Genomic DNA, 26,559 nt, shown 5'->3' with positions numbered 1-26,559 from the left:
CTGTCCATCCGTCACTTCCCATTAATTACTAGAGAGGTGTTTTTCCAGTGATTTACCTGACAGCGGGCCGTGATAAATACCCCTAAACCAAGTGGGCAGAGATTAATCATGTGGCCACACCCTTCTCCAACTCTTCCTTCGCCTTCACCACAGGACAGTCCCCTCAAGACATCTGTCTCCATAAACGTGGCCTGATGCATATTTATAGGGCCTGGGGCCTGGCAGAGAGCAGCCTGGCTGTTTGTGCCAAAGCTTATGAAAAATAAATATCCCCTGGCAGAAGGGGACTGCAAATACCTGGGGCCTTGGGGTGGCAGTTAGGTTTCAACAGTGCATTGTCTGGAGTTAGAGCAAGGGGGCAAGGGAGGTTGAACAAGAGGAAGCGAATATAGCTGTTTCAGCCTTGGAAGGGAACAAGGACTTGTGACAGGGAGTCTGTGCATTGCACTTTATTCCTGGCCTTGAATCATGAGAAAGATTTTAAACTTAAAAATGAGGAGCCGAGAATGCTAAGCTCTCCTCTCCACCCTCCTCTAATTTGCTGCATGTGTAAATTTGGCCATTCATCCATGGTTATTTCTCCATTTATAGAATGCAAGTGAGTTCCTTTCCTAAGCTGGAAGGAGGTTGAATGCTTGCTTCTAATATGTCTTGTAGCAGCTGCTCAAACTGGCAATGGGATACTTCTCATTATGTCTCCATGTTAATGAGGATTCCTGATAGAAGGCAAGCCTGTGCCCATGGCTTTTGCTTTTCTTTACATTTTCAACACATTGAGAATCCTCAGAGCATTTGATATTAGGTGCCCTATTGAAGCATGTCCAGAATTCCTTGTTTTCTTCTTTGCTTGATCTAGTATAGGAAATGCCAACTGGTATTCTAATGGATAGCTGGCAGGTGAGCAAGATTCTGTGTGGATGTATACTTCATGATGGGTGCATTTCTAACATTTCTGTATGCTTCTGAACCTCTTAGTGTCATTTTAAGATGATATGGCTGGGCTGAACTAAGGTAGGCTTAGTTCCCCATCACCACCTGTTTACTCTGAACATTGTCAGCAAAATGAATGCAAGGACAATCATATTCTAGTTAATCTTGGTATCCATTAGCTGGTTTCCAAGCAGCTAAGCAAGCAAAGCTTCATTATAATACTAGCCCTTCTCTATTGGCCTGGCAGGCAGCAGGATACATGGCTAGAACACTGCAGTCCCTCAGTGCCAGGTGATGTCTTCTGTGCTGCTGGACCTGGGCAGTAAGTTCTCTAAAGGGTTCACTGTCTTTCCAACTCTTTCTTGAAGGACTGACTGGGTTGGGTTGGGTTGGGTTGGGAAACTTCCCCATTTTGACTAGATTATGGTGTTCACGTAACCAAGCCCTGTGCCATATAGGGGTTTATAGGTGATAATCCAGCACCTTGAACTGCTTCAGCCAAAACAAACCCAGGGTTTTGGGGGTTAAAATGAATCTTCTCTTGCCCAGCTACTTTCTGTGCTGTAATATTCACACAGTACACTTACCCCATCGTTGAACCAGTTAAGCGTGTTGTGTAAATACAGCCATCCTGCCATAAATCCTGTCTCGCTCAATAACTGTTGTTAGGAGATACAGATAAATGCATAAAGCTGAGCTCTTTATATACCTGTGGTATGTTCAGTACAATATCTTTGCTCTTGCCTTATTAATGTGTAAACCATCGTTTAATACCATATATGCTATATATTTTTGGAACATGTGATGTGGCATTTCATAGTCTGTCGATCTTTTGCTTAAGGGGCTTAAATCTGTCCCTTAGGAGCCTGTCAGTTTAGGATATATATACTGTACTTCTTATATATCCATGGGAATGCAATTGCAAAAAAGAAAAGGGCACAGCAAAATCCCTTCCATGGCATTTGGAGGGGAAGGGAGAGGGGGAGGAGGAGGAGGAGGAGGAGAGTACTCTGAACCCTTTTTAAAGCTTAGCAGTTTTAAATAAGTATCCATTTCATTTCCATATAGAGGCAGCAAGGATAGAATGTGTTAGAGATTGGTGCTCTTCTTAGACTAACACAGCAACTGAAAGCTTGGATCTAGTTCTTCAGATGAAACAGGCAGGTGAGCCACAGAAGACTCCTTCTCCAACTCAAGACTTATATCTCATTCAGTTGTCTCTATTCCTAATATGTATCCTACTTCCATAGCTTGTTTCCTGTTTTCCCCAAAGACTGCTGGATTCAATATTTTAGAAACTTTGGGCATGGAACCTTCATTGCTTCTTTTTCAGAAGTAGGAAAACAGGAAGTTGAATCTGGACCTGGCCATTCTATGTTATATCTAGCCAGTATTGTCCACTCAAACTGAAGTGACTCTCTTGAGCAGAAGAGCAGAACCCTTTCCTATCACTTTCTGCATGCAAAGCATGTGGTCTATCATTGAGTTGTGGTCTGTCCCCTAGTCTCTTGGGCAGGGACATAAGCAAAAAAATGTAACAAGGCAGGTTCTCTGTGTTGCTCCTGAACTTCTTGGGTGTTCTGTGCCATGCAGAAATTGGTAGACACTTCCCTAGCCTTCTGACCCAGCAGAATGTTACTTTATCACCCTCTAGAGATAGTTCTGCTTCCCATCATTAATTGCTCAGAAATATTTTACAAACTTCTGAACTATAAAAACAATTTTCTTCAGATGTGCTAATCTGGCTAACCAGTTAATATATAGTATATTTAAAATGTGATGGAGTAAATAGTGTCCTATAGGAACCTGATCAAGAATTAGTTTGTTGGTTAACAGAAGAGAGACTTGACTGATTTTGATCCTGGACATTTGCACATAATCTTTAAATAAAAAAAGAAAATGCCAGTCCGGTATAGGTTAATACATCTGGGTATTTTTAAAAAGAGTGTATTTCTCCCATTCTAAAGCAGAGACACTGAGTGATATTTGCAGCAGCTTGAGCCTTGAGGCTAGAGACTAGAATTACAATATTGAATAAAATTATAACCCTATTTTATTTGTTGCGTCACCTATCCTGAACTATACTTATTCTGTGTAATTCTGTCTTATTCTCAAAGTCTTTTTGGACAAAAATATTCCTGTGGATTTTAAGTAGAATATAGAAACTTCTGGTTTAGGATAGAGTTGGGGATATTGTGAAGATAGCTGAGCTTATGTCAAACACCACTGTGATTTCTTACAGGATAGTGGCAAAGCTGATAAAAACCCTTAAAGGAGCTTGATTAGAGTTTAAAGCAGCTGAGTTTAGGGTACCAACAGGCAGGAGAGAACAGGTTGAAGGTCACTTACACCAGTTTTTAAAAAACAAGATATACAAGGATCCATCATATGAAAATGATATATAGCTTTCTCTCTCTTTTTGTGCCTAGGGCAAAATTATTGGGGTTTATTTGGGCATGATTATCCTCCTTTCTTGAGAGCAATATCAGAAAGTGTTTAGCAGTAGAGAGACAAACCACAGAGGGGATCTTATGGCATCAAAATCTGATGTAAAGCTTATAAGAAATGCTCAAGTAGTTCATTGATCAAGAGAATAATCAAAATGCCAAAGTTTTCAAGCAGTAGAGCTTTCTGTAGAGAAATGTCAGTTACTGATGCTGTTTTGTGTATAATGTCATGCACAACTAGCTGCTGCTTGAGTCTCTCAGTTCTTCCTCTGCTGGTTTTAGTACATTCCTGTTTTTAAGTTGTACCACTTCAAACCTGCTCTGAAGAATTCTATTTTAATTCCACATAAATTGTGCTACTGGGTTTACATAACACTGCTGCTGCACTGGACTGATTGCCTCACTCTCTTGCAGATATTGATAACACCATGCAGCCAGATACAGACAAGAGCAGGGTACGACTTAAGAAACCAGACATGGTCCTGTATGTCCCAAGAGCAAGACGTGAGATGGCAGTCTCAAAAAGTGGCACCTCCCTGGCCACCAAATGTGGGAGGGAGAGTCACTGCTCCACAGGGAAGGAGAGCATTAAAGTGTGTGAGACAGGACAAAGCCCTAAAGCTAGGAAAGGGCTGCTTCAGAATCATCAGGGAAGTGCTGGGTCTGCTAAGAAAGAGAGAAGAACTTTTTCCCAAGACTGGAGTCATAATGATGCATTCTGCCAAAGAAACACAGGCACAAAGGCTCAGGAAGAGAAGAGTCCAAAATTCCAACAGAAGACCAAATCACATCAATTGCTCTCTTCCTCCAGCTTGCTGGACCCACCTCTTACTGCAGTAAGTGAAACAGAGACATGTGAGTGCTGTACTATACGCTCTGCTATCTCAGTGGAGAGAATGGCAGATCTCCAGCCAGAAGTTAGTAATACAGACAGCTTGTGGGAAAATGAGCATACATGTCCAGCAGAAAGGCAGGGCACTTTATCTTTGCCAGAGGGTCACCACACTGGCAAGACCAAGTGGGCAGGAGTTCTAGCAGAAGAAGTAGAATTGGGTGAAGGCGGTATGCAGTATTTTAGCAGTAAGACACTCTTGGATCAGAAAGAACTAAGCGAAGAAAGCAAATTGCTTTGCAAGAGTAATAGAACAAAACCTTTAGGTAAAGGTGGTTCAGAAATAACTGGAATAAGTGAGAACAGTATAGCTGAAAATCCAGGCAAGAGGATTCCAGGTAACATAGAGAAATATAAGGATAGTTCATCAAGCTGTACAGAGGAGGGAAACTCTGATTCAACATACATAAGTAACAGTAGTTTGCTGGAGCACATTGGTAAAAGCAATCTGTTTCCTACGGAGATAACTAAGTATAATAGAGGTAAATGTATAGAACAGAGCAACTCCAGTCAAACAGCAGTGGGTGACAGTAGCATCTTAGAATATGCTGTGGTAGGGCCAAAGGAAAGTGGTAGGGTTAAAGATGCAAAGGAGAGTGTTCCTGCTTCAGCACAAGCAAGTGAGCATGGTGACAAGAATGAGAGTTGTATCTCCCATCCTTCAGTTAAACTTATCTCTGATCAGGCTGAAGTGAGCACAGATAATTTGTCTGCTTATAGTAGTGGGAATATTTTCATTCAGGCGGAGACACACAACTTAATCGAGAATACAGAGCAGTTCCCAGATAATTCAAGTGTGTCTATAAGTTCTAGTTGTTCGGATAGGACTTCTGGGAAGGTAGAAGATCTACCCAATTGTTTCTTTAAGGTAGCAGAGGATGAAATGCTACAGGCATGTGATGGTGAACGTGAGAAGGAGAAAAGCCTCTTTCATGAAACTGGCCAGTATAAAGTTGATACACTGGAGGCAGAGGCTGCACCGACAGCAGGGAAAAGCACTTTGGACTTGGTTGATCAGAGCACCGAAAGTAGAAGCAGTGTGGAACCAAGCAGTTCTTCTAAAGAGACGGCCAGCTGGTCGCTCAAGGGTGCCTCTGAGAAGATGGCACATTGTTCAGGAAGCATATTGGAGAGAAGAAGAGCACCCTTCACTGATAACTCTGTGGAAAAGCCAACTTTGGGGGAACTGGGTATGAGCTTGCAGTATCCCTTTGAAGACAAAGGAGAAGAACCACCCACAGATTGTGGACCATCTAGTTCGGAAGAGACTACTAACACTGGCGCTGGTCCTGCAAGTCACAGTGACAGCATGGCAGATGAGAGCTGGGATGCCCTGTTTAATGATGATGGGGACTGCCTGGATCCACAGTTACTGGAGGGGGTGAGTATTCTGTACTTTTTCCAGAGCTAAGGCAAAGCAGTAAGAGCACCATGCATGTCAGAGGCATGTGATACAGCCAGTTGAGTATTTAGTATTTGCCTATATCAAAGCTGGCTCAGTCTGGCCTCGTCCTGGAATATCAAACCATAAACATTAAATATCTCTGCTGAAAAATTCAAACCATGATACTCAGAGTAAATTCTGGAAAACGATTCAAAATACATGTATTTAATTTTGTCATTTATTCTAATAGTGTTTCTAAATCTTGTTTGTGTTTATTTTTGCATTATCTGCATGTTCTTGGGAGGTGAAGGAGAGTCAAATGGCGCACAGGAGTAGGAAAATTGGTAATTGACAGCACGGGAAGGAAAAAATCAAGCGTCTGAGAGCGCCTTTTCTGACAAACCAACTTTATTATTTATTTACTTATTCATTATTCAAATTTTGCTATGGCCCATCTCCCCCAAAAGGGGGACTCTGGGTGGTTTACAATAAAATCAATAAAATCAAGACTATAATAATAACAATTAACATCTATGAAAACAATTACAGATGTAAAATGCAATAAATAAGTATAAAATCCAAGAGGTTAAAAATTCTGATCAGGTGGGAGGGGCTCTAAGGCATGAGCCACCCCCATGGATGGTTGCCCACCTGCCTGCCCCATGCGAGATGGCAGAACCAGGTTTTCAGGGCCCTCCTAAAGGTCGGAAGTGAAGGCGCCTGCCTCACTTCTGAGGGCAAGATGTTCCAAAGGGTGGGGGCAACTGCAGAGAAGGCCTGTTTCCTGGACCCCACCAGATGGAATTCTCTTATGGACGGGGTCCACAACATGCCCTCTCTGCCTGACCGGGTGGGGCGGGTTGATGTTATGGGGATGAGACGGTCCCTCAGGTAACCTGGCCCCATGCCATGTAGGGCTTTAAAGGTCATAACCAACACCATGAATTGGACCCGGAAGCAAACTGGCACCCAGTGCAGCTCGCGCAGTAAAGGTGTTATATGTGCCAATCTAGGGGCACCAAAAATAACCCTCGCGGCTGCATTCTGGACCAGCTGAAGCTTCTGGATACTCTTCAAGGGTAGCCCCATGTAGAGCACATTGCAGTAGTCAATATGAGAGATGACGAGGGCATGAGTGACTGTTCAGAGGGCTTCTCGCTCCAGGAACGGGCGTAACTGGCGCACAACTCGAAGGTGAGCAAAGGCCCTCCGGGCCACGACTGCCACCTGCTCTGCGAGCAGGAGTCGTGAGTCCAGGAGAACTCCCAGATTATGCACCGTGTCTGTCTGGGGCAGTGCCACCCCATCCAGAACTAAAGATGACAATTTCCCAGAAACCAAGGAGCCATCAACACACAGCCACCCCGTCTTACCAGGGTTCACCTGAAGCCTGTTGCTCCCCATCCAGACTCCCACAGCCCCCAGGCACTGAGGCAGGGCAGTCACCACGTCACTTACCTCATCTGGGATGGAGATGTATAACTGAGTATCATCAGCATACTGATGATATCTCATCCCATGGTGACGGATGATCTCACCCAGTGGTTTCATCTAGTTGTTAAATAAGAGAGGAGAGAGAACCGAACCCTGCGGCACCCACAATGGAGGGGCCGAGGGTCGGATCTCTCGCTCCCAATCACCACCGATTGGAAACGGCCCTGGAGGAAGGAGGTGAACCAGTGCAAAACCACGCCGCCCACCCCCAACTCCCTGAGCCGTCCCAAAAGGATACCATGGTCGATGGTATCGAAAGCCGCTGAGAGGTCAAGGAGAGCAAGGATGGATACACTGCCTCCATCCTGCTCCCGCCAGAGATCATAAGTGCGACCAATGCCGTTTCTGTCCCATATCCTGGCCTGAAACCTGACTGAAAGGGGTCCAGATAATCCATTTCATCCAGAAACCTCTGGAGTTGCAATGCCACCACCTTCTCAACCACCTTCCCTAAAAAGGGGAGGTGGGAGACTGGACTAAAATTGTCCAGCACAGTTGGGTCCAGCGATGGCTTCTTGAGGAGGGGGTGCACCAGCGCCTCCTTAATGGCGGCCGGAAACACCCCCTCTCCCAAGGATGTATTAACCATTGCATGGACCCAACCACACATCACCTCCCGGGCTGCCTTCACCAGCCAGGAGGGACATGGATCTAAATGACAGGTGGCGGCATTCACAATCTGGAGGATCCTGTCCACTTCCTCGGGTCCAACAGGATCAAACTGTTCCCAGATAACTGGGCGAGAATGTTCCCTTTTAATAAAATTTGCTAGTTGGAAAAGACCCCTGATTTTTTGCTACCATAGACCAGTGTTTCTCAACCTTGGCAACTTTAAGATTTGTAGACTTCAACTCCCAGAATTCCCCAATGCTGGCCAGGGGATTCTGAGAGTTGAAGTCCACACATCTCAAAGTTGCCAAGGTTGAGAAACACTGCCATAGACTAACATGGCTGTCCTCCTGCAGTATCCACAAGAAGCAAAAGAAATAATAAAGCTGCAAGGCTCCAAGTAGATCAATGAAAATATACCCTATTTTTTGAACATTTAGTGGAGGTTACCGATTTATATTATTCCCCCACCTGCCACCCATTAGGACTAGTAGTTCACCCAGAAAAGTCCTTATCAAGGATATGCGCTAGAATGATACTGTTTGGTCTGGGTGCTTCCTCTTCTCTTTGATAATTTGCAGGGAGGGTCATATATGGTCTGCAGTAGAAATTGGAAGAAAATTCTGCAGCCTGCTTGGCTAGCTTGTAGAACACTCCAGCGCAAACATTGGCAATGAAATAATTAAAGAGAAGCAACGTGAATGATTATTTAAAAATCCAACACCTGCAGTGGGCTGGGCTCCCTAACACTTGCTAAAGCTCAGCATGGCCAGGCTCTGGAATACAATAAAGAAATATACTCCATTGACAGAATATAAAATGCATGTAATCAAGCAGGCGGAAGTGCTGTGCACGGGGCCTGTGTCACCATCGAGCAGCTCCAGCATGATGAACGCCAGGCGTGGAGAGATGGACTGTGAAGCTTTATGAAAATGGCAGTTTTTTAATTGGCTCTGGCTTGTTAGCATATTGCCCTGTAAGGGTAGTGCTGAATGTGTGGTGGTGAGAAGCACAGCCATGGAAAGTGCAGCTTTGCCATCAGTTTACGAGGAAATCTCAGCGTTGGCTGGTGGCTGAGGACCCTTATTAAAGCTTAAATCAATATCACAGCCCTGTACTTTTGGAGTGACGCAAAGGTACCTAAAGTAACAAAGTATCCTAATATTGCTGCAAAGTGCAGGCAGCCTGCTCAGGAGTCAGGGTTGATCTGAGTTGATTCAGCTTGCTAATAGCTCCTGCAAACCACTGAAATTAACTAAGCAGGCTCATTACCAAGGGTTAGCTCATAAACCATCCTAAACTCCCCATAATGGAAGCTAAAACTCCATAGGGCCTGCTTTTACAGGAAGTGGCTGTAGGTTCACTACTGCTTATTCCACTTTGTTATGGTCTAGAAATTAAATCTCTCTTTCTAAGCAGGTAATCCACCAATCAGAATCCAAGCCAGATCACACGTGTGGCATATATGGCACAAAAGGACTATATATCTTTCCTTTGCCTTCAGCAGACATGCCAGCACATCTAGCACAACCTCTCTTCCTCAGGACCAGAAGAGCAACAGGAATGCAATTGCCCTACATAGGTGGCATTGAGCGTCTGATTCACAACATAGGCAGGGCTCAGAGGCACAGGACATCCTCCATGCCCAGGCAAATGCAAATGGACCCTTGTGCAAGGGATCCATTTTACATTATTCTGCAGCTGTGATAGCTCGCATACTGCTTTGGGCTGAAAAATGAGCAGGGGAATTGTTTGCATGCTGGAAGGCATCAGGAAAGGAAAAACAGTTTAGATTGTCTAACCTAGGGCCGTGTCCTTTGTTTTCTGTAAGGCTTGGTTTGTTCTGTTGCTATTGTCAGAAGTAATTGTTGTCTAAACTTAACCAGGAATGGGAGGTGAGGATTTCCCTTCCTCTAATCACAAAGCTAGTGACCTCTTTGCATTATTATGAATTCAGCATTATAGAATATTTCTGCTTGTTTGAATGAAGTCTGTGTGTGCTTTTATAGGAGAAATTATACCATACACTTTCTGCATTAAACATCACCAGTTTTAAAAAGTTAGGAATAATTTCTTCTACATCTTTCTTTTGCTTGGCAGAAAGTGCATCCTCCCTAGCTGGGAAAGTGAAGGTGAAATATGACACCGATTCTTTAATAAAAACTGGGGGATGCAGCCTGCCAAGGAAGTAGGCTCCTCTTATAGCTTACAGATTTCTTCAATATACTAGTAATTGTACCACTGCACTCAGACATAGACACTTCAAGGAAAAGCAAACCAAAACAGGGACATAATCTTGTTTTAAACTTGAAGGCAGGATCAAAGTGAAAACAGTATAGTGATTCTTTGTTAGAAAGATGTCATAGAGGAATCTATGAAGTCACTGACTTAGGACAACTTCCGCCCAAACTGAACTGCAACTTCCATCAGCCCCAGCTAGTATGACCAATCATCAAAGATGACAGAGTGAGAAGTACATCCCAAAACATGTAGATGGTGGAAGTCTGCTTTGCAGTACATCCAGACCAGGGTTTTTGTCAGATTACGATGTACAGCAGTAAACTTCACTGTGCCTGAGCCAGTCCTTTGAGTGTCTCTACCACCCTTGCTTGCTGACAGATAGGTTTGTAAGTCTCTGTGTGTGTGCGCGCACACAGTTTTGGTTTCTCATATTTTCTCTAATGAACATGGAATTCTGTGTGTGATTGCATCAATATATTTAAGACATTTTCACAATCCATGTTACTAGATTTGATTTCTCTCCCCCACTGCTTACCAGAAGAAAGGACCTTCCATCAGGCTTATGAACTAACAGGGCTCCAGGATCATGAAGCAGATGGATTTACAAAGATTCTTTTAAGAGTGCCTCACAAAAGGGTGCAATGCCACAAATTTACCTTAACAAAAAAAAAAGTTGTGTTAATAAAAGAGCGAATATGGGACAATAGCCAGAAAACAAGTTAGTGTAAGGTTTCTGTTGAGACCAATTACCCATAGTATCACTTTAATGAGGTACAAGATTTTGTGTGGATAAAGCAGGACTTGAGTTTCACACAGTGACAGATCTTGGGATCCGTGTGATCTGTATTCCTTGTTCTTGTGGGGAAAATCAGCATTCATCAGCAAACATTCCAAAAATTCTTAGTGGGCAACCTGATTGAACAAAGGGAGATTTCACACTAGCAAGCACTACCTTGCTGTTATATTCACTGTGGGATGTGCCCCTACTTTAAAACATTTTACATTTGTTACTATAGGAGATCATTGCACATGTTAAAATGCTATACATTTAATCCCAAATGATTCCTTAAATTGAAGATTTCCCATATCAGAGAAATGGGCTAATTTCCCATAAAAGGCTAAAAGGCACGATTTGGCTTTTCTGCGGCAGCTGTAGCCTTTTTAATGCAGAGGTGCATTTATCCATATCTTCCTGTTTGTGCTGAAGAAATCCTCAGAAAACAACTCATATCTAAATAAAGCAGGATCCGGGCTATTATTTGCCCCAATGAGCTTACTTTGTTGCACCAAGGTCAGTCTTCACTCATTTTGTTGTGTAAGAGCAAAATAGGGGTAGAAAAGTGATGAGTAGGGCGAAGATTTCTATGACATGTCATATTTTTTCTGGAATCTTTATTTGAATTTATAAGTAAGTTAAAACATGTTTTAGAGTAATCTGGTGAGAATTAGATGCTTTTTATTTTGCCTGAAAAGTCATATTTTGACTTTTTAAAGGTGTTATGTCATATTTCTGCTTAATTTTGTAACAAACATCATATTTTGGTCATATTTTGGTCATAGGCAACCCTCCTGATAAGCCAGCAAGTTTGAGCCAGCAAAGAAAGTGAGAATTTACCTGTTTTTTTTTTCTTATTCGCTCCACAACTCAGGGAGGTGTGTGTGTGTTGGAGGGAGGGAGGGAGGGAGGGAGGGAGGGGTGGGAACAAAGGCTTCTCCCCTGACCAGGCCTGAAAAAAAAGGTGAGAATTTGCCTGTTTTTTCTTTTTCTTATTTGCTCCCCAACTCAGGCGTGTGTGTGTTTGAGGTGGTGGAGTCGCGTGAGAGCTGCAATCTGATTTCAACATGCCGAAAAGTAGATGTTCAGTGAATGTGAAATTATGGCATCTTGTTCAAGAATTTGGGGAGCAGATTTTCAGTAGCGATGGTGATATTTTGTTTTATAAATTGTGTGAAGTTAAGGTATCAGCCCAAAAGCGTTTTAATATTCAACAACATTGTAACACCATGAAACACAAGAGTTGTTTAGCAAGATTTACCTTCACTGAGAACAGGCAATGTCTCCTTTTCGAGAGAGTTTCTTCAACTGCAGGTTCATCAAATATCCAGTCAGAATTTTGTAAGGATCTCTGTACAATGATGGTTACTTCAAATATTCCCTTAAGGAAATTAAGTAGTGGTAGCCTCAGCCATTTTTTGGAGAAGTACACCAGTCACCTCATTCCAAATGAATCCACTGTAAAGAAAATTACATCTCTGCCTGCTATGAAGATGTGTTAGAAAAGATAAGATCTGCTGTTGACAGCAATAAGATAAAGGTTTCAATAGATGAAACAAGTGATGTAAACGGAAGATATGTAGCCAATGTTGTTATTGGCACTCTGAAATGTGACAAGCCTGTGAAGTAATTCTTCTAACATGTGAAACTCTACAAAAAGTAAACAATTCCACTATTGCTATGCTCTTTGACAATTCTATGAAACTACTCTGGCCCGATGGTGTAAAAAGGGGAAATATCCTTCTCTTTGTAACAGATGCTGCTCCATATATGACTAAAGCAGCCAAGGGACTTAAACTTCTTTATCCAAAAATGATCCATATCACATGCCTTGCACATGGTTTACACAGAGTGGCCGAAGAGATTCGAAGCAACTATCCTGATGTAGATAATTTTGAATGGGGAAAAATGTTCATTAAAGCTCCACTTTGAGTACAAAATTTCAAAGAAATTGCTTCTACTTTGGCTCCTCCTCCCCAACCTGTCATGACACATGGGGGGACTTGGCTGGATGCGGCTATGTATTATTTCACAAATTATGCTTCCTTGCAGCAGATAGTTAAAGAATTTGACTGTTGTGAATCTTCCTCCATCAAGATTGTGCAAGATTCCTTTTCTGAAACCTTGGCTGGAAACTTAGCATATATAGGAACTAACTTCAGCAGATTATCAAGAGCAATCACTTGCCTTGAAACTGTAGGAATGGAACTTAGTGATGCACTGAACATTGTAAAACAAAGTGAGAGTGATTTAAAGCAAGCAAAGGGGAAAGTGGCTGAGAAAAATAGTGATAAACTACAAAGAGTGCTGTAATCTAATCTGGGTTATTCAACACTTTGCAAAATAAGTAATGTTCTAAATGGACTCAAAGCAAAATTTGAAGACTTCAAGCCAGAATTTTCTCCAGATGAGTTCGCTTTTTTCAAATTTGTTCCTATAACCTCTTGTGATGTCGAATGGAGTTTCTCAAGACACGAGAACATACTGGTGGACAACAGAAGGAGTTTTGAGTTTGGTAACCTCAAGATGCACGTGGTCATCCAGTGCAATTGTGCTGTTAATGAAAACTAATCCAGGGATGACCATTTTACTCTCAAAATGTTCATTTGATTCCTTCAGTACTAGCACTTCTGCAATGGAAGTGAAGAAGAATAAACCTTTTAATTGTGTCTGTGTGTGTGTGTGTGTGTAAGCACAGATTTTTAAAAATTGGGTGCTGATTTCAGAAAAATTATAAGGTCATATTTTTGCTTTAAAAGTCATATTTTTGCTTTAATTGGTCATATTTAAACAGTTTTAAAGTTATAAATGCTTGCATATTTCTAACATTTTTAGGTCATAGAAATCCTTGCCCTAGTGATGAGATTTTGGCATGTTCCAAAGGAAATACTTTGCATGTGATTAAAGATTGTGTGTTAGGGCTCTACTGTTTACATACGAGGGAGGTGGAAGCACCATGCTTATTCTTCACCTTTGTGAGTATTGAAGTGAAAAGAGGGAACACAATTCTCAATCTTCTACTCAGCCTTCCTGTGGTATTGGATTACAGTTCTCATCATTTCAAGCCAGCATGCTTAGTGGCTGTAGTGGAAGGGACAGCTCATGTACAGTATGAGTTTAAAGGCTGCAGTGACGGTCTGGTGAAAGCAACAAGATCTACTCACTTCACTTAGCATTTGGGTAGACCCATGTTTTCATTTAGCAAGGACAATTAAGACTTTGTTCCTTAGAGTCCTAAAATTTTGGATGGATTTTTTTATTATTCTACAAAATCTGAATTTGGAGAACAGTCATCTGAAGGCTATCCAATCCAACCCTGTTTCTTTTGGCTGCCAGAAAATTACTTCTCTTCCTTGCTCAAGAAAGATAATTTATGTCAAGTGATACCAAAACCTTCAATCTCCCCATGGGAGTGAGGTTTCTGCAGCCTCTGCTACTCAATTCTTTCCCCTATCTTGCATTAATTGTCTTCTCTGACTCAAAAGTTAGGTAAATGAACAGGAGTCAGCGCATCATCTTCCTAACCTGGATACACCAGCAGAGTTAAATTTTTAGAGAACACTGAGCCATGCAGCCAGTCTCCTCCTCCTCCTCCTCCTCCTCCAGCTGGCTTTATGCATGAGTTAAGTGTACAGTTCCTGTAAGCAATTCATGATAGGGAATTCCAGCACTAATGGGCTCACACTCTCATTTTGTATGAGCCGCTCATGCTCTCATTTTGTATGAGCCCTTTTAAACGTACTTGTAATAATAGAAAGCTAGATACACACCGTATTGCCTGATGCACATATGCATGAGCAGCTGGCTGGCTGGCTCATATTTCACAATTAAAACTGCAATTTGTACATGTGGAAAGTTTTAAGAAACTTTGGCTCCCATTTCCAGTGGTCCCTGGAGGCAAATTCTAATTTTTGAATTTTGTGAACTGTCCTGTTTTGACTTGTCAGCCTCCTTGCACCCAGTGGTTTGTGAAGGGCAGGGGTGCTCATGCAGTATGCATTACACAGTCTCAGATAATCTTCCATGCCACTTGATATTATGAGCACTCTGCTCTATCAAGCATGTCTGAGGCCTGATCCTGCTGGGATGTAGTGTTGTTCATTTGAACTCTGGATGCTCAGGTTCATAGCTTCGTTTTATTAAACCCAGCAAGATGCATCCTTCTTTACCTTCCTATTGCTACAATTCCACCTTTTCCTCCCTGGTTTGCCATCTTTTTCTTACATACTCCTACCACAAATCCACTTTCCCGGAGGAATTATCTGAATTACTGTCTTTTATTGACTCAAGAGAGTGGAATTTATAGGCTCTCCCTGAGGAGCCATGGCTCGTCTTGGTACAGGTGCTTGGAAAAGCAGACAGGAATCTGCCTGAGTTATAGACTTCCTTGCCAACAGGGTGTGTGCTGATGTATGCCATTAAAAACCCAGCACAGGAGTTCTACCAGCAGATCACCAGCAGCTGTAGTCAGCATCCATCTGTCAATTTCAACACAGCCAGAATGACTTGGCATCCTTATTGGAAGGGACATACCTTTGAAACAGAATGGAATGGCCAGAACAAGGCAGTTGTTGCAAGGATCATTGTTGTCCATCAGGTTATCATGTGGCAGGTTTGGTGACAGTATCAAAGTTTTCCTAAGATAAGCCTTGCCAGTCTTCAGGGATGTTTGTAGAGGCTGTGGTTCCTTTCTTGCAGAAGCAAGAGTCAGGTTTGGATGACCTTCCTGATTTAGGGTTTAACACCATGGCAAACATACAGTTTCCTTGTGAAATATAATCACCTTATGAATGTATTTACAAAACATTGTTTTGCATTGCCCAAGAAGATCACCAAGGCAAAAATTTGCTATAATCAAAACTAGAGCACATATAAAAAGGTAAAACAAAGCAGGTTAAATATTTATGCAGCAGGCAAGATTTAAAAAATACTGAAGACAACTTAACTCTCTTTTTGAAGAAGAGCCTGCATTAGGAGTCGGTTCCACAATCAGGTGCTGCCACTGATAAAACCCTGTAATGCATCTCTACCATTTGCCCTCTTTGGGCAGCAGAATAACTGGACTCAACAAGCACATTCAAGTGGAAGGAGAACTTCAAGTGTTCCGATCTCAAATAATTTTAGGCTTTATAGAATAATAAGCAGTTTGTATTAGACCAGAAACAGTCAGAAGTCAGTGCAGTTTAAGCAAGAACAGGGCAATGTCTTCAGAAAAGCAGACCCAGAAAGTATTTGGAAATGGCTGTAGTTTCCAAGGGCAATTGCAAAATAAACATCTCGTGTTAGATTTAATTACTATTAGCTGTAATTGCCATTAACTGTTATGCATTAATGTGTTAATTTATTTGAACACATTATTTATTTAAAGACATTTACTGGGACACATTCCAAGAAAATACATAGGCTCAGATCTTCTCATGCCACAGTCTTGTATTTAGCATTTTATCTCCTATCTATGCTATCCATATCCAGTTACCATGCAGCTTGCCATATTTTATTTATTAACTGCATTTTGCAACTATCTCAGCACTGGTTTGGATGCAACTAATGCCTTCCTGCTGGATGAATGGTTACTGGAGCAAATGCTCATTCCAGCTTCCTCCTCTGGAAAAAATGAGGGAGGAATCTGCCTAGATCTGGCAAAAAAGTGTGCAAGCAGCAGGAGGCACCTAATCAATAACTCCCAATCTCCTGTGGGTGATCAATCCTTTTCCAGAGCTAAGCCTATGGCCCCATCGATCAGCTGGTGCACCCATTCCCTGGCTGACATAAAGCCCAAAGTTTGCAATGAGGCAAGACAGCCAGAGGCTGTCATTTCAGGGTCGGGATATGAAATTAGACAACGGAGCAGATCCTCGAAATGACATCTGGGATCCACCTATGGCTGATGCTACTTTCAAAGAACTGATCAGAGCGAAAGAGTGTTTTGCTATGTATCCTGTGCTTCTGGCTTATAATTAGTCTCTGCCCTCCCTCCAGCTGTCTACCTGCACTCTCCATGGCACAAGGCTACAGGAGCCGCATTTTGATTATTACAACTATTCTCCAGCTGATCTGGACATGAGTGACTCTGAGCTGCCACATGTCATTGAAATCTATGACTTCCCACCCGAATTCCGCACTGAGGATCTACTGTGTGTCTTCTGCCATTACCAGTAAGCAGTTTGGTTCTGTTTCTCACTTTTATCTTCTAGTGTAGCCTGTCCTCTGAGCTGAAGTGGCTAGTGATGAAGCTCTTTAGAATTTTAATGAGCATTCCTCTCAGTGACCTGTTTATTTAAAAGCCATTGACGCAGCTGCTTGCCTTTATTGCAGCCACCCCTGCCTCAAAGCCATGATTACCAGCTTTCTGTAAAGATGCTCAAGTTTGGTGTGTTATTGCTGCCCATCAAGGGAATGCTGTGTCCTTCCCATCCTCTAAACATTCTTCCTGTCCTGCATTGAGAAATTCAAGTGAACACACGTCCACTCCCATGCTATGTATTTCCTTGAAACTGCACATAATTTGGTGGCTTTTGTTATGTTTTTTGGGTCACTGCCAATTTTCCAACTTTCTTCTTTTCTCTCATCAGGAAAAAGGGCTTTGACATTAAATGGATAGATGACTCACATGCTCTGGGTATCTTCTCCAGTCCCATCACAGGTATGACCTGCTTCTGAGGATCATACCTGCTGGGTGGGTCCTTGGATGGAAAATGCTGGTTGACAACATTCATTGGGTGGGGAGGCTCAGGGCTCCTGTCCACCCACTCCCATTTCCCATCTAACCTCTTCTTTACTCACCATAGCACGGGATGCTCTCAATACCAAACATCTGATGGTAAAAACCCGTCCCCTGTCACAAGCTACAAGAGCTGCAAGGACGAAAGCCAGAGCCTATGCGGGTGAGTCCAGAAAGATTCAAAGAGAAGCCAGTCAAGAATCTACCATGCATAACATTTTCCAGCTGCTGAGTCATACCTGTAATACATCTTGTCTTCCTACAGATATTAACTGAGGCCATCTCATTATGAACAGAGATAGAAGTGAGGCTTCAACTGTCCTATCCACTTTTGCTCTACACATGTCATACATTGATTAGTTCTGGTTCTTAGTGCTGATAAAAATGCCTTCTGGTCATGAAAACTGTTCCATTGGAATCTCCATCTTTCCCACTTAAATTTCGTTTCTAGAATCCCGTGCACAGCTATCCAGTGAAATAGCTGCACTGATATCTGTTGATTGTGTCCTCTTAGCATTAAGCCGTGCTTTTTGCAACATTAAGATTAACAAGGATCAATCCTACTGAAATGCTGGGTCATCCCCTCTTGAGTTGTTGCTAGCTGAACTAATTCCCAAGACTGGTCTCAGACAAACATGAAGTGCTCCTGCATGACTTCAGGAGTAAGCACAGCAAATACTGTTTTAGTTTTCCAGTTCTGTGTTGTTCAACATCTGTGAAACTGAAAGGTGAATAGCACAGTGTTGACACTCCCATGTCACTTGGTCTGTTTTCAATATAGCCTTATGGAATAGAGACAATAGATCTGGAGACACAGCAACCATATAGCTCTGCTAGCACTTGTTTATTCGGCCAGTGGTTTCTTAAATTCATGTGCGCTTTGTCCATCTGTTGTTCTTCGTTTCCATGGAGAGGTCCATTAAAGTTGCTGCCAGCCTTTCACACTGTCTTGTTATGTTTGAAGCAGAAAGGAACACCTAAGTTGTGGGGAAGAGAGCCATCCATTAATATTTAAATATGCTAATTGTCCCACTCGATCAGTGGGAACAAATAGTAACTCCAGATATTGAGACATCTGCCCTTCCCTCCCCTTAGAATTCCTGCAACCTGCCAAAGAGCGTCCTGAAACCTCAGCTGCGCTGGCCAGGAGACTGGTGACAGGTGCCCTTGGTGTGCGGAGCAAGCAGAGCAAGGCAGAACGCGAAGCTGAACGCAAGCAGTTACAGGCAGCTCGAGGTAAGCTGAAAGGAGTAGAGACACTGCGGTGTTGGAGATGTGTGCACATGTGGAGGAAGTAGAGAGAGGAATGGACACTCTACTTCCAGAAGCATCAAGTGTCTAAGATGGAAAAGATGCAGGCTGCAGTATCGTAGAGTAGCAGTGAGAGAAGTTAGATGATTTCTCTCTGTCTCAGCCCCAAGCTGCCCTGTTCTCACTGTCCACGTTCTGGAAGTCCCTGGGGAGTCTGTCTGGCCTAGGTCTCTCCTTCAGTGCAGGATAGTAAGTAAGCTAAAACTTCCTTGCTATCACACTGCCAGATCTACCTGAGTATCCTGGGGAACTTCTGGACGGCCAGCAATTTCCCTGTCTCTGGGTCAGCAGAGAAACTTACTGTGACTCCTGAAATATGCAGGGATATACAAGGAAGAACCGACTTGTTTTGGGGTTGCGTTCTGGGAAGAGGGTTCCCTAACTCTTCAGTCCCCTTCCTTTAATATTACTAAGGTATAGCAATGTAGCAAAAAACTTACTAGGTAAGGGAAACCACAGGGTTGTTCCTATCCACTATGCTGCAGGGCACAGGAATCCCATAGGCTGAGTATACTTCCCTGCTTATGATTACACTATCCACTAATGGTTCTGTCCCTTTTTGGTGTTCTGGCACCTAGCTATCTGCCTGTCCTTCATCTGTACCAACCAGATAGCAGTGATAAAGCCTGCTGATCTGGCTGGGGAAAGCAGAGTTTTTTCCCTGCCTGGGAAACTGTAGAGAAAATGAGATCAACACAGTCTTTACAGATTCGTACTGTGTGTTTGCCTGGTAGAAGTAGAAAGAAAACAAAAACAGCCAGTCAGTGAAGAATAGCTTGTGGATGCTTGGAAATGAACTCTCCTGTCTTGCAGCTCCAGAATCCCTTGAATGAAGGGTTAGTTGATGCCTGTATCTGTGGTACTGCCAGTCTTCTTTTTATGATGGGTATAAATAGGATTCCACCTAGCTTAGCTCCAACTCCTCATCCTCCTGGATGGCCGAAACTGAAATTGAACCCCACATGTTGGACAATGCAGCTTTTTGCCTTTAGGGATGTAAAGAACAACTATGTTGAATGACTAGGAAAATAATATAATACATGTATTGATTATAAAAGCTATCATAAATGTATTTCCTCAAATCACTTCGTCTGTTTCTCTTGTGAAATGATAAGTCTTCTGAAGCGCTTCTGTTCCATTCCATATTCATGGGCAGATTGGAACTAGAAACTTAAGCTCTACACTTGTTTTCAATTTAACCAGAGTTTCTGAGTTTTTAGAACAAATATATTATTTATTTTATTTATCTGTTAGATTTCTGCCCAGCTATTCTATCGAAGCTGATAGTGGCTTTCATGGCTAAATCTTTTCATTTTTAAAAAAGAAATCCTGTGAAATTGGTTGGGCTGAGAATTGAATTTGACCTGGTCTTGGTGGCGCTGCGGGTTAAACCGCTGAGCTGTCGATCGGAAGGTCGGCGGTTCGAAACCGCGCGGCGGGGTGAGCTCCCGTTGCTCGTCCCAGCTCCTGCTCACCTAGCAGTTCGAAAACATGCAAATGTGAGTAGATCAATAGGTACCGCTTCGGCGGGAAGGTAACGGCGTTCCGAGTCGTCATGCTGGCCACATGACCCGGAAGTGTCTATGACAACGCCGGCTCCAAGGCTTAGAAACGGAGATGAGCACCGCCCCCTAGAGTCGGATTCGACTGGACTTTACGTCAAGGGAAACCTTTACCTTTACCTTGCAGTCTGAGGAAGGACCACTGAAAAGTTTTTCACCAGAGTTGGTGGATAATGAAGGCAGAGCTGAATTTTGTCCAGATGCAGCAGAATCACCAGAAATAATCTGGTGGGACCGTCTCATCCCCATAACATCAACCCGCCCCACCAGGTCAGGCAGGGAGGGCATGCTACGGACCCCATCAGCAAAGGAACTTCATCTAGCGGGGTCCAGGAGGCGAGACTTCTCTGCAGTGGCGCCCGCCCTTTGGAATATCTTGCCCCCGTAGTTGAGACGGGTCTCTTCGCTCTCCGACTTCCGGAAGGAACTGAAGACCTGGTTCTGCCGCCTTGCTTGGGAGGGGGAGAGCGATAGCTCCACCTGGGGATGGCTGGTGCCATAGCACCTCTTAGTGATTGTGTTCCATCTCCACTTGGATTTTTCATTCATTTTATTATATCTTAATGGTAATTTAGACGGCTATGTTTTTAGTGTTATTTTATTGTAAACCACCCAGAGTCCCCCACTGGGGGATATGGGTGGTGACATAAATTTAATAAATAAATAAACAATAAAAAATGAAGATGAAAAAATTAAATATAAAAGCTATGGGCCCTCTCCTCTGAAAGTTTTACTGGCGCCATGGTCTTTCTGAAAGACAGTGCAATATTTCAAGCTCACATTGATCCCTCAGGCAGCATTGAAAATCAGATGAGAAAGTGCAGGTCATTAACAATGCAAATATTCTAGTTGTAGTATTTGTCTTTAACAACACACTTTGCACCTCAGGAATATGCTGACAACTGTTTGTCGGTTCTAGTGCTAAATTTCCAGGTGATTCCATTTTCTAGCATTACCTCTTCTCCCTAATAATTCTGGTAAAGTCAACTCCTTTATCTTTCCTTTTCTCTACCCCCCTCACCATTTTTCTGTGGCATATTCTTAAGCAGCTCTTTGGTAGAGTATCTGTTGACCCTGTTCAATTGTTCTTTTGAAACTGGAGTGTAAGTATTGATTACGCAAGTTTTTCAGACACTCTTATTGTAATTAGCTGTTAAAGATTGCTTCTCTCTACCAGTTTGGCTCTTTGAATAGGATATACATCCAATAATCACTGTCATCTTTGCAGCACTAGTATCAGGATCAGAGATACTATAAGCTCTGTGCAAAAGACATTTTAGGGGGGAAAATACCGCAACAAATTTCACAAATACATGCTATCCAGGTTTATGTAACTGTATTAATTAAATGTCTGTCTTGTACTTACTATGGTCTCTATCCTTGCAGGTGTGCCTCTTCGAATCCATATAAGAACTAGGAATTCTTATTTTCCTTTCCTTTTTCTTTAAGGGCATTGGAAGAGAACAAGGATGCCCCTGGAGCAGCAAGAGCAGCTTATAGCTCTAATTAAATGCCTTGAGGGAAGAAAGCTGTGGTATATCCAGTCCCTCTAGGACAGTGTTTCTCAACCTTGGCAACTTTAAGACGTGTGGACTTCAACGCCCGGAATTCCCCAGCCAGCACGGGGTTGGCTGGGGAATTCTGGGTGCTGAAGTTCACACATCTTAAAGTCGCCAAGGTTGAGAAACACTGCTCTAGGAAAAAGGTATATGAGAAATATGACTGTGTCAGGCCTTCTGTGTTCAGATATGGACACTAGGTGGTGCTCCAGTTCTGATTAGTACTACTACAGAATACAGAACTGGGAGCCAGGCTGAGCTTCAAAAAAGTAAGAGTAAGACGTGCATAAGAATAGCTAATTTATTTTAATTGCAGCTACCAATTCAGTCGTTTGCTACTCTTCTCTGCTGACTAGACTCTCCCCTGGATTACAAGCAAACTCTCCAGACTGATCTCAGATGAAATGCAGCCCCATTACATGTTGCATGAATCTGTAGGAAGGGATAGGATTCAGGCGCACCATGCAGGGTAATTGAGTAAAGGCTTCTCATGTGCAATGACATTAGCATGTTGACAGATTGCTGAGGTAGAACAGCCTTCTATGTAAAGAGAGGGGATATCAAGAGAGAATGCATGCACACCAAGGCTGCACCTCAGGGTCTCCAAAGCCCTGTTGTTTGCTGCTCTGATCACCTCTTTCACATGATGGCTGCTTCCCCCATCACATTTTCTCTTGCAGAGCGGAAGCTCTTAGAGGCCAAGCAAAAGGAAGATGCCTGGGAAGGCCGTGAGTGAGTCAGCAGCCAGTGCAAGAAGAGGAAAGTCGATCAGACCTGCTTGAAAACCTCACTGGAGTGGAACTGAGACTCTGACAAATGGGCACTTTGTGCTTGCAGCATTGAAGGAATCTACCATCCCCTTTGGGGTGAGCAATAAGATGTGGGGAGTTGTGGGTGCATGGAGTAACCAGATATGCCAGGATAGGATATGTGAACCCAAGCTACTGAGTTGACTGGAAGGCCCTGAAAGAGTGGGACTGGAGTCTGGAGTACCTCAGGAAGAGCTGTTATACTGCTAACACTCCTGCCAGTGCTGTTCTGTATACCATAGAATGTAACTCAAATGCACATGCCATGTTAGTCTAAGGCAGCAAGGAAGTCTGTGCTCTGGGTCACTGAGTCATGTTGTGCTCAGTGGGTTGGGACTGAACTGTGACAGCTTTTAGATCAGGCCCACTAGGATGGCCTGGTGCCCAATGCTGAGTTTGCTATTAAAGTTGATTTGATTTTATCTGGTGTCATGTGTGATGCAGGCAGCCTTACTGCCTCCAAGTAACTATGAATCTTCACCACTGGAAAGTAAGCAGAGGCTGTGACAGCAGTTCAGTGAGTTGTTACTGTGGTTGGACTGGACTGAGACCCTCTTCCTCCAGATTCTTCAGAATGGAAATCAACATAAGATGCACAGAAGAAAGGGACCTCTTTTATAAACCCATTGCTGACAGAACCCTCATAAGTTCAGCTGAAGAGCTGAGATGGAAGCAACTCCTTCCCAGTGTGGAAATAGGGCTCCATCTGGGAGGCCCTGCTACCCAAACAGACTTTGGACCCTGCTGGCAGAACTATTCCTAAGAGGCTCTGTGTGCTTGTGGGATTCCCCTCCTTGAGGCAGGAATATGTTGGCAGCAGCTCTTGCAGCATGTCACTCCCACCCTGTGAAAGCAGGCACAAGTAGAAAGCAAGCCAGCTCTGGCCTGTTTGCAAGAAAAGTTGGATTTCACTTTACAGGCATTCCCCCCTCAGGAATGCTTTCCAGAGACCAGCAAACAAGGTCCTTTCTGTTCTGAGCAGCTGTATTACAACCACCCAAATAGCAGGCAGATTGGCCACTTCCTGTAAACTTACATCAACAACACACCTTTGCCAGACTTGGCCGGAGATTCCTGTGGTCAGACACTCCCAGCTGTGCTTGGGGTCAAGCTCTCTAAGCTTGGACCAAGAGTTTTTTGTATCCCTGCCTGGTTGGTGCAGGGGTCAAGATCTAGTCATATCAGCCCAATCTTGCTGCTGCACAGCAGAAGACGTAATTGCTGCTCAAATACTAGAGCAGCACAGTCTGTCCCAGACCAGGCTGTGGGTCAAGAACAGTGCATCAGAGGTCATGTTGGAAGTGGCATTTGGGAAGAGAGAGTGCAAGAAGGAGGCTGAGTTCACTGGGGGGTGCCTGGCATGCCACATTGACTTAGTCAGAGGGAGAAGGGAGAGACTATCCATGGGACATTCCGCTTAACACTGCTTGTGGTCAGATCACACCACAGTAGGCCAAGGCAGCTCTCAAAGTTGGAATGTTCTGGCAGGCTGCCTGTTTCTGGCCAGCCAGACTTCCAGCCATCTCCCTACCTGGAACAGCAGTCTGTTGTGTCTCCATTTGAGCAGGGTGGGGTGCTTGCCTGTGATGTGGGCAGCATTCTGGAATAGGAGTGGATGGGTAGTGATTGCTTTTCCTGGCAATTCCAGTATTTAATTCTCTGCCGCGCAAGTGATACCTGAAACAAACCCTGTCTACTTGGTCCAACTAAATACTTTCAAATCTCATATACTATAGCAGCTAAATTAGGTTCCATTCCTGTTTAGTTTCTGGCAGCATGCAGAGCCTCCCTGCATGAAAGGCCAGCATTATGAGCATCAGAGTAGACTAGCCATCCAAGCAATTTCACATTTGCTTAGAAATAATCGAATTGAAGTTAGTAGGATTTTATTATCTTGTAAATGTGGCTTTAAGGCAAAAATTATTTAAGTTGCCATACCCTAGTCCTGTGCTTAGTTCATCCTGTACCTTATTTCCAAACAGACTTTGTCTTTTCAGTCTGTTACTTACCTCTTTTCCTGTACTCTGTGTCATTTTTTGTTAGAGTTGTTCTATTGCAAAACATGCCATAGAATTTGAGAACTGTTTAAGTAGCTCTAGAATCAGATTTAAGATTTGTCTCCTCAGTGTTGCTTTAAAGCCTGAGAAAAAGTGTGTAGTATTCTGATCTGAACTATGCAAAGAGGCTTCAGATCCAGTATAGGCCCCCATCAGCAGTTCCTTAAAGGAGACAGGCCCTTCCCTGGTCTTCCATAGTAGTCTGCATGCTCAAGAAAAAATGTGTGAGTTGAGTTCAGGAGGCATTGAAAGCATCCATGAGCACCCATGTGCTCATGGATATTCCCCTTGGATCAGGGTTTATCAGGTTCCCTGCCTCACCTGCCTTTCAATTTTCTCTAGTTTCTTTTAATTCTAAAAGAAGACAGGGAAAGCATGCAGGACACGACTTCTTGGATACTTTAAACTCATTAAAAATAGCTCTTTTCTGGGATATGTGACCAGGAAGTGGGACTTTAATTGGAGATGACAACACTAAGCTTTTACTCAATTGCATCTCCACAGGGGTAGGTTTTTCTGGATTTCTGGATCTTTTCCTTCTGTAGCCCCTGGCCTGATCTGGGTCATTCTTGAACTCAATCTTTCTTTGCCTACTTCATTTCCATCACCAAATTTGATCCTGCTCCATTCAGTTTTCAGATAATTATTGTGCTGAGGAAAGGCAGCAGAGTCCTGGGTCCCTCTATAAAATTTCCTTCCAATATTCCATTGGATTGGAAAGAATAAAAAGAAAATGGAGTTGGTTCTTGTTCTTTTTTGCCTCTGCTACTGATAAAATCTTATGTCCAAAAATGTTTTGCCAGCCACAGAAACTGAAGAGTACATTCAAACATATGTTAATGACCGTTATACTGACCAATGGCAGAAAAATTCCGGCAGGTTCTGCCAATTTTTATTAATCAGCGACTTTCACAGATATATCATATAGATTGCATTCAGAGATATCACTGTTGTGATTAGGGTGTCAATGTGTATGCGCACATAAACGATTAGCGTGCAGAACTCACTGGAGGGGGAAAAAATTGGCAGGCGAGAAAGGAACGAGACACATTGAATCCTGCAAAGCGCCAGCCTCCAGCATCATCTTTATTTACAGTAATTCCTCTGGGTCCCATAGACATTCTTAGAAAATAAAAGTGGTGGGTTACTGCAGCCCAGTACTTTGTTAAAAGGCTGCCTATCTGGCCGAGAAAAGGCTAGCTAAGAGCTACTTACTTATTTTGCAATATTTGTAAATCACTCTAATCCGCTGAAACTCTGGGAACGGTATGAGTATCATGGGAGCTGGAGGAGGTAACAATCAGCAATTTTATAGAGTTGCCTTCTGGTAATGGGTTCTTTGTGATTGCTCGTGCTTGCTGTAACAGTCACTTGGGGAAAAGTCAGGCCCACCCACTCCTCCCCCTCGCGGCAACCTGTGGTGTGAGTCCCATGATGCACTCTGAGAACTCAAGCATGGCTGCTGGCTCAAACAGGTTGGGGTCCCTGCTGTCAGTCATTGCCTAGTCAGCTGGACTTTCTTGAAAGGGCTAGAGGAGCTTGCTGGTCTCTTACTCTCCACCTTTCCTGACAGTTTAAATACAACCTCCCTAAAAGGCCTTACTCTGGCTCCATATCCTTTCTCAAAAACATAACCCCACTGTGAATCTTGTGGACTGCTGGACCCTCTGCAAGATTCAGCAGCACAGGCCTAAAGCAGTGCCAGCAGCAGATTTATTTTTTTCTAGGCTCTGATCATTGGCAGCCATGTTTAGATTTCACACGCTGA

General features: G+C 43.2%; 1 protein-coding gene across 1 annotated transcript in view; it reads left to right on the top strand.

Annotated features, from left to right (window-relative positions):
• Positions 1-23,156, top strand: part of R3HCC1L (R3H domain and coiled-coil containing 1 like) — a 42,910-nt gene extending 19,754 nt beyond the window's left edge. The window contains exons 2-7 of the mRNA XM_063306995.1: positions 3,792-5,650; positions 16,752-16,927; positions 17,345-17,415; positions 17,561-17,656; positions 18,589-18,729; positions 22,606-23,156. Of these exons, the coding sequence (XP_063163065.1) occupies positions 3,806-5,650; positions 16,752-16,927; positions 17,345-17,415; positions 17,561-17,656; positions 18,589-18,729; positions 22,606-22,661 (2,385 nt within the window). The 5' untranslated portion in view covers positions 3,792-3,805 and the 3' untranslated portion in view covers positions 22,662-23,156. The remainder of the gene's footprint in view (positions 1-3,791; positions 5,651-16,751; positions 16,928-17,344; positions 17,416-17,560; positions 17,657-18,588; positions 18,730-22,605) is intronic.
• Positions 23,157-26,559: the final 3,403 nt, after the last annotated feature.

This window comes from Candoia aspera, chromosome 6 (assembly GCF_035149785.1).
Source record: "Candoia aspera isolate rCanAsp1 chromosome 6, rCanAsp1.hap2, whole genome shotgun sequence".
Classification (NCBI taxonomy): domain Eukaryota; kingdom Metazoa; phylum Chordata; class Lepidosauria; order Squamata; family Boidae; genus Candoia; species Candoia aspera.
Note: the sequence above shows the minus strand (reverse complement) of the source record. Positions and strands in the feature narration are given on the sequence as shown.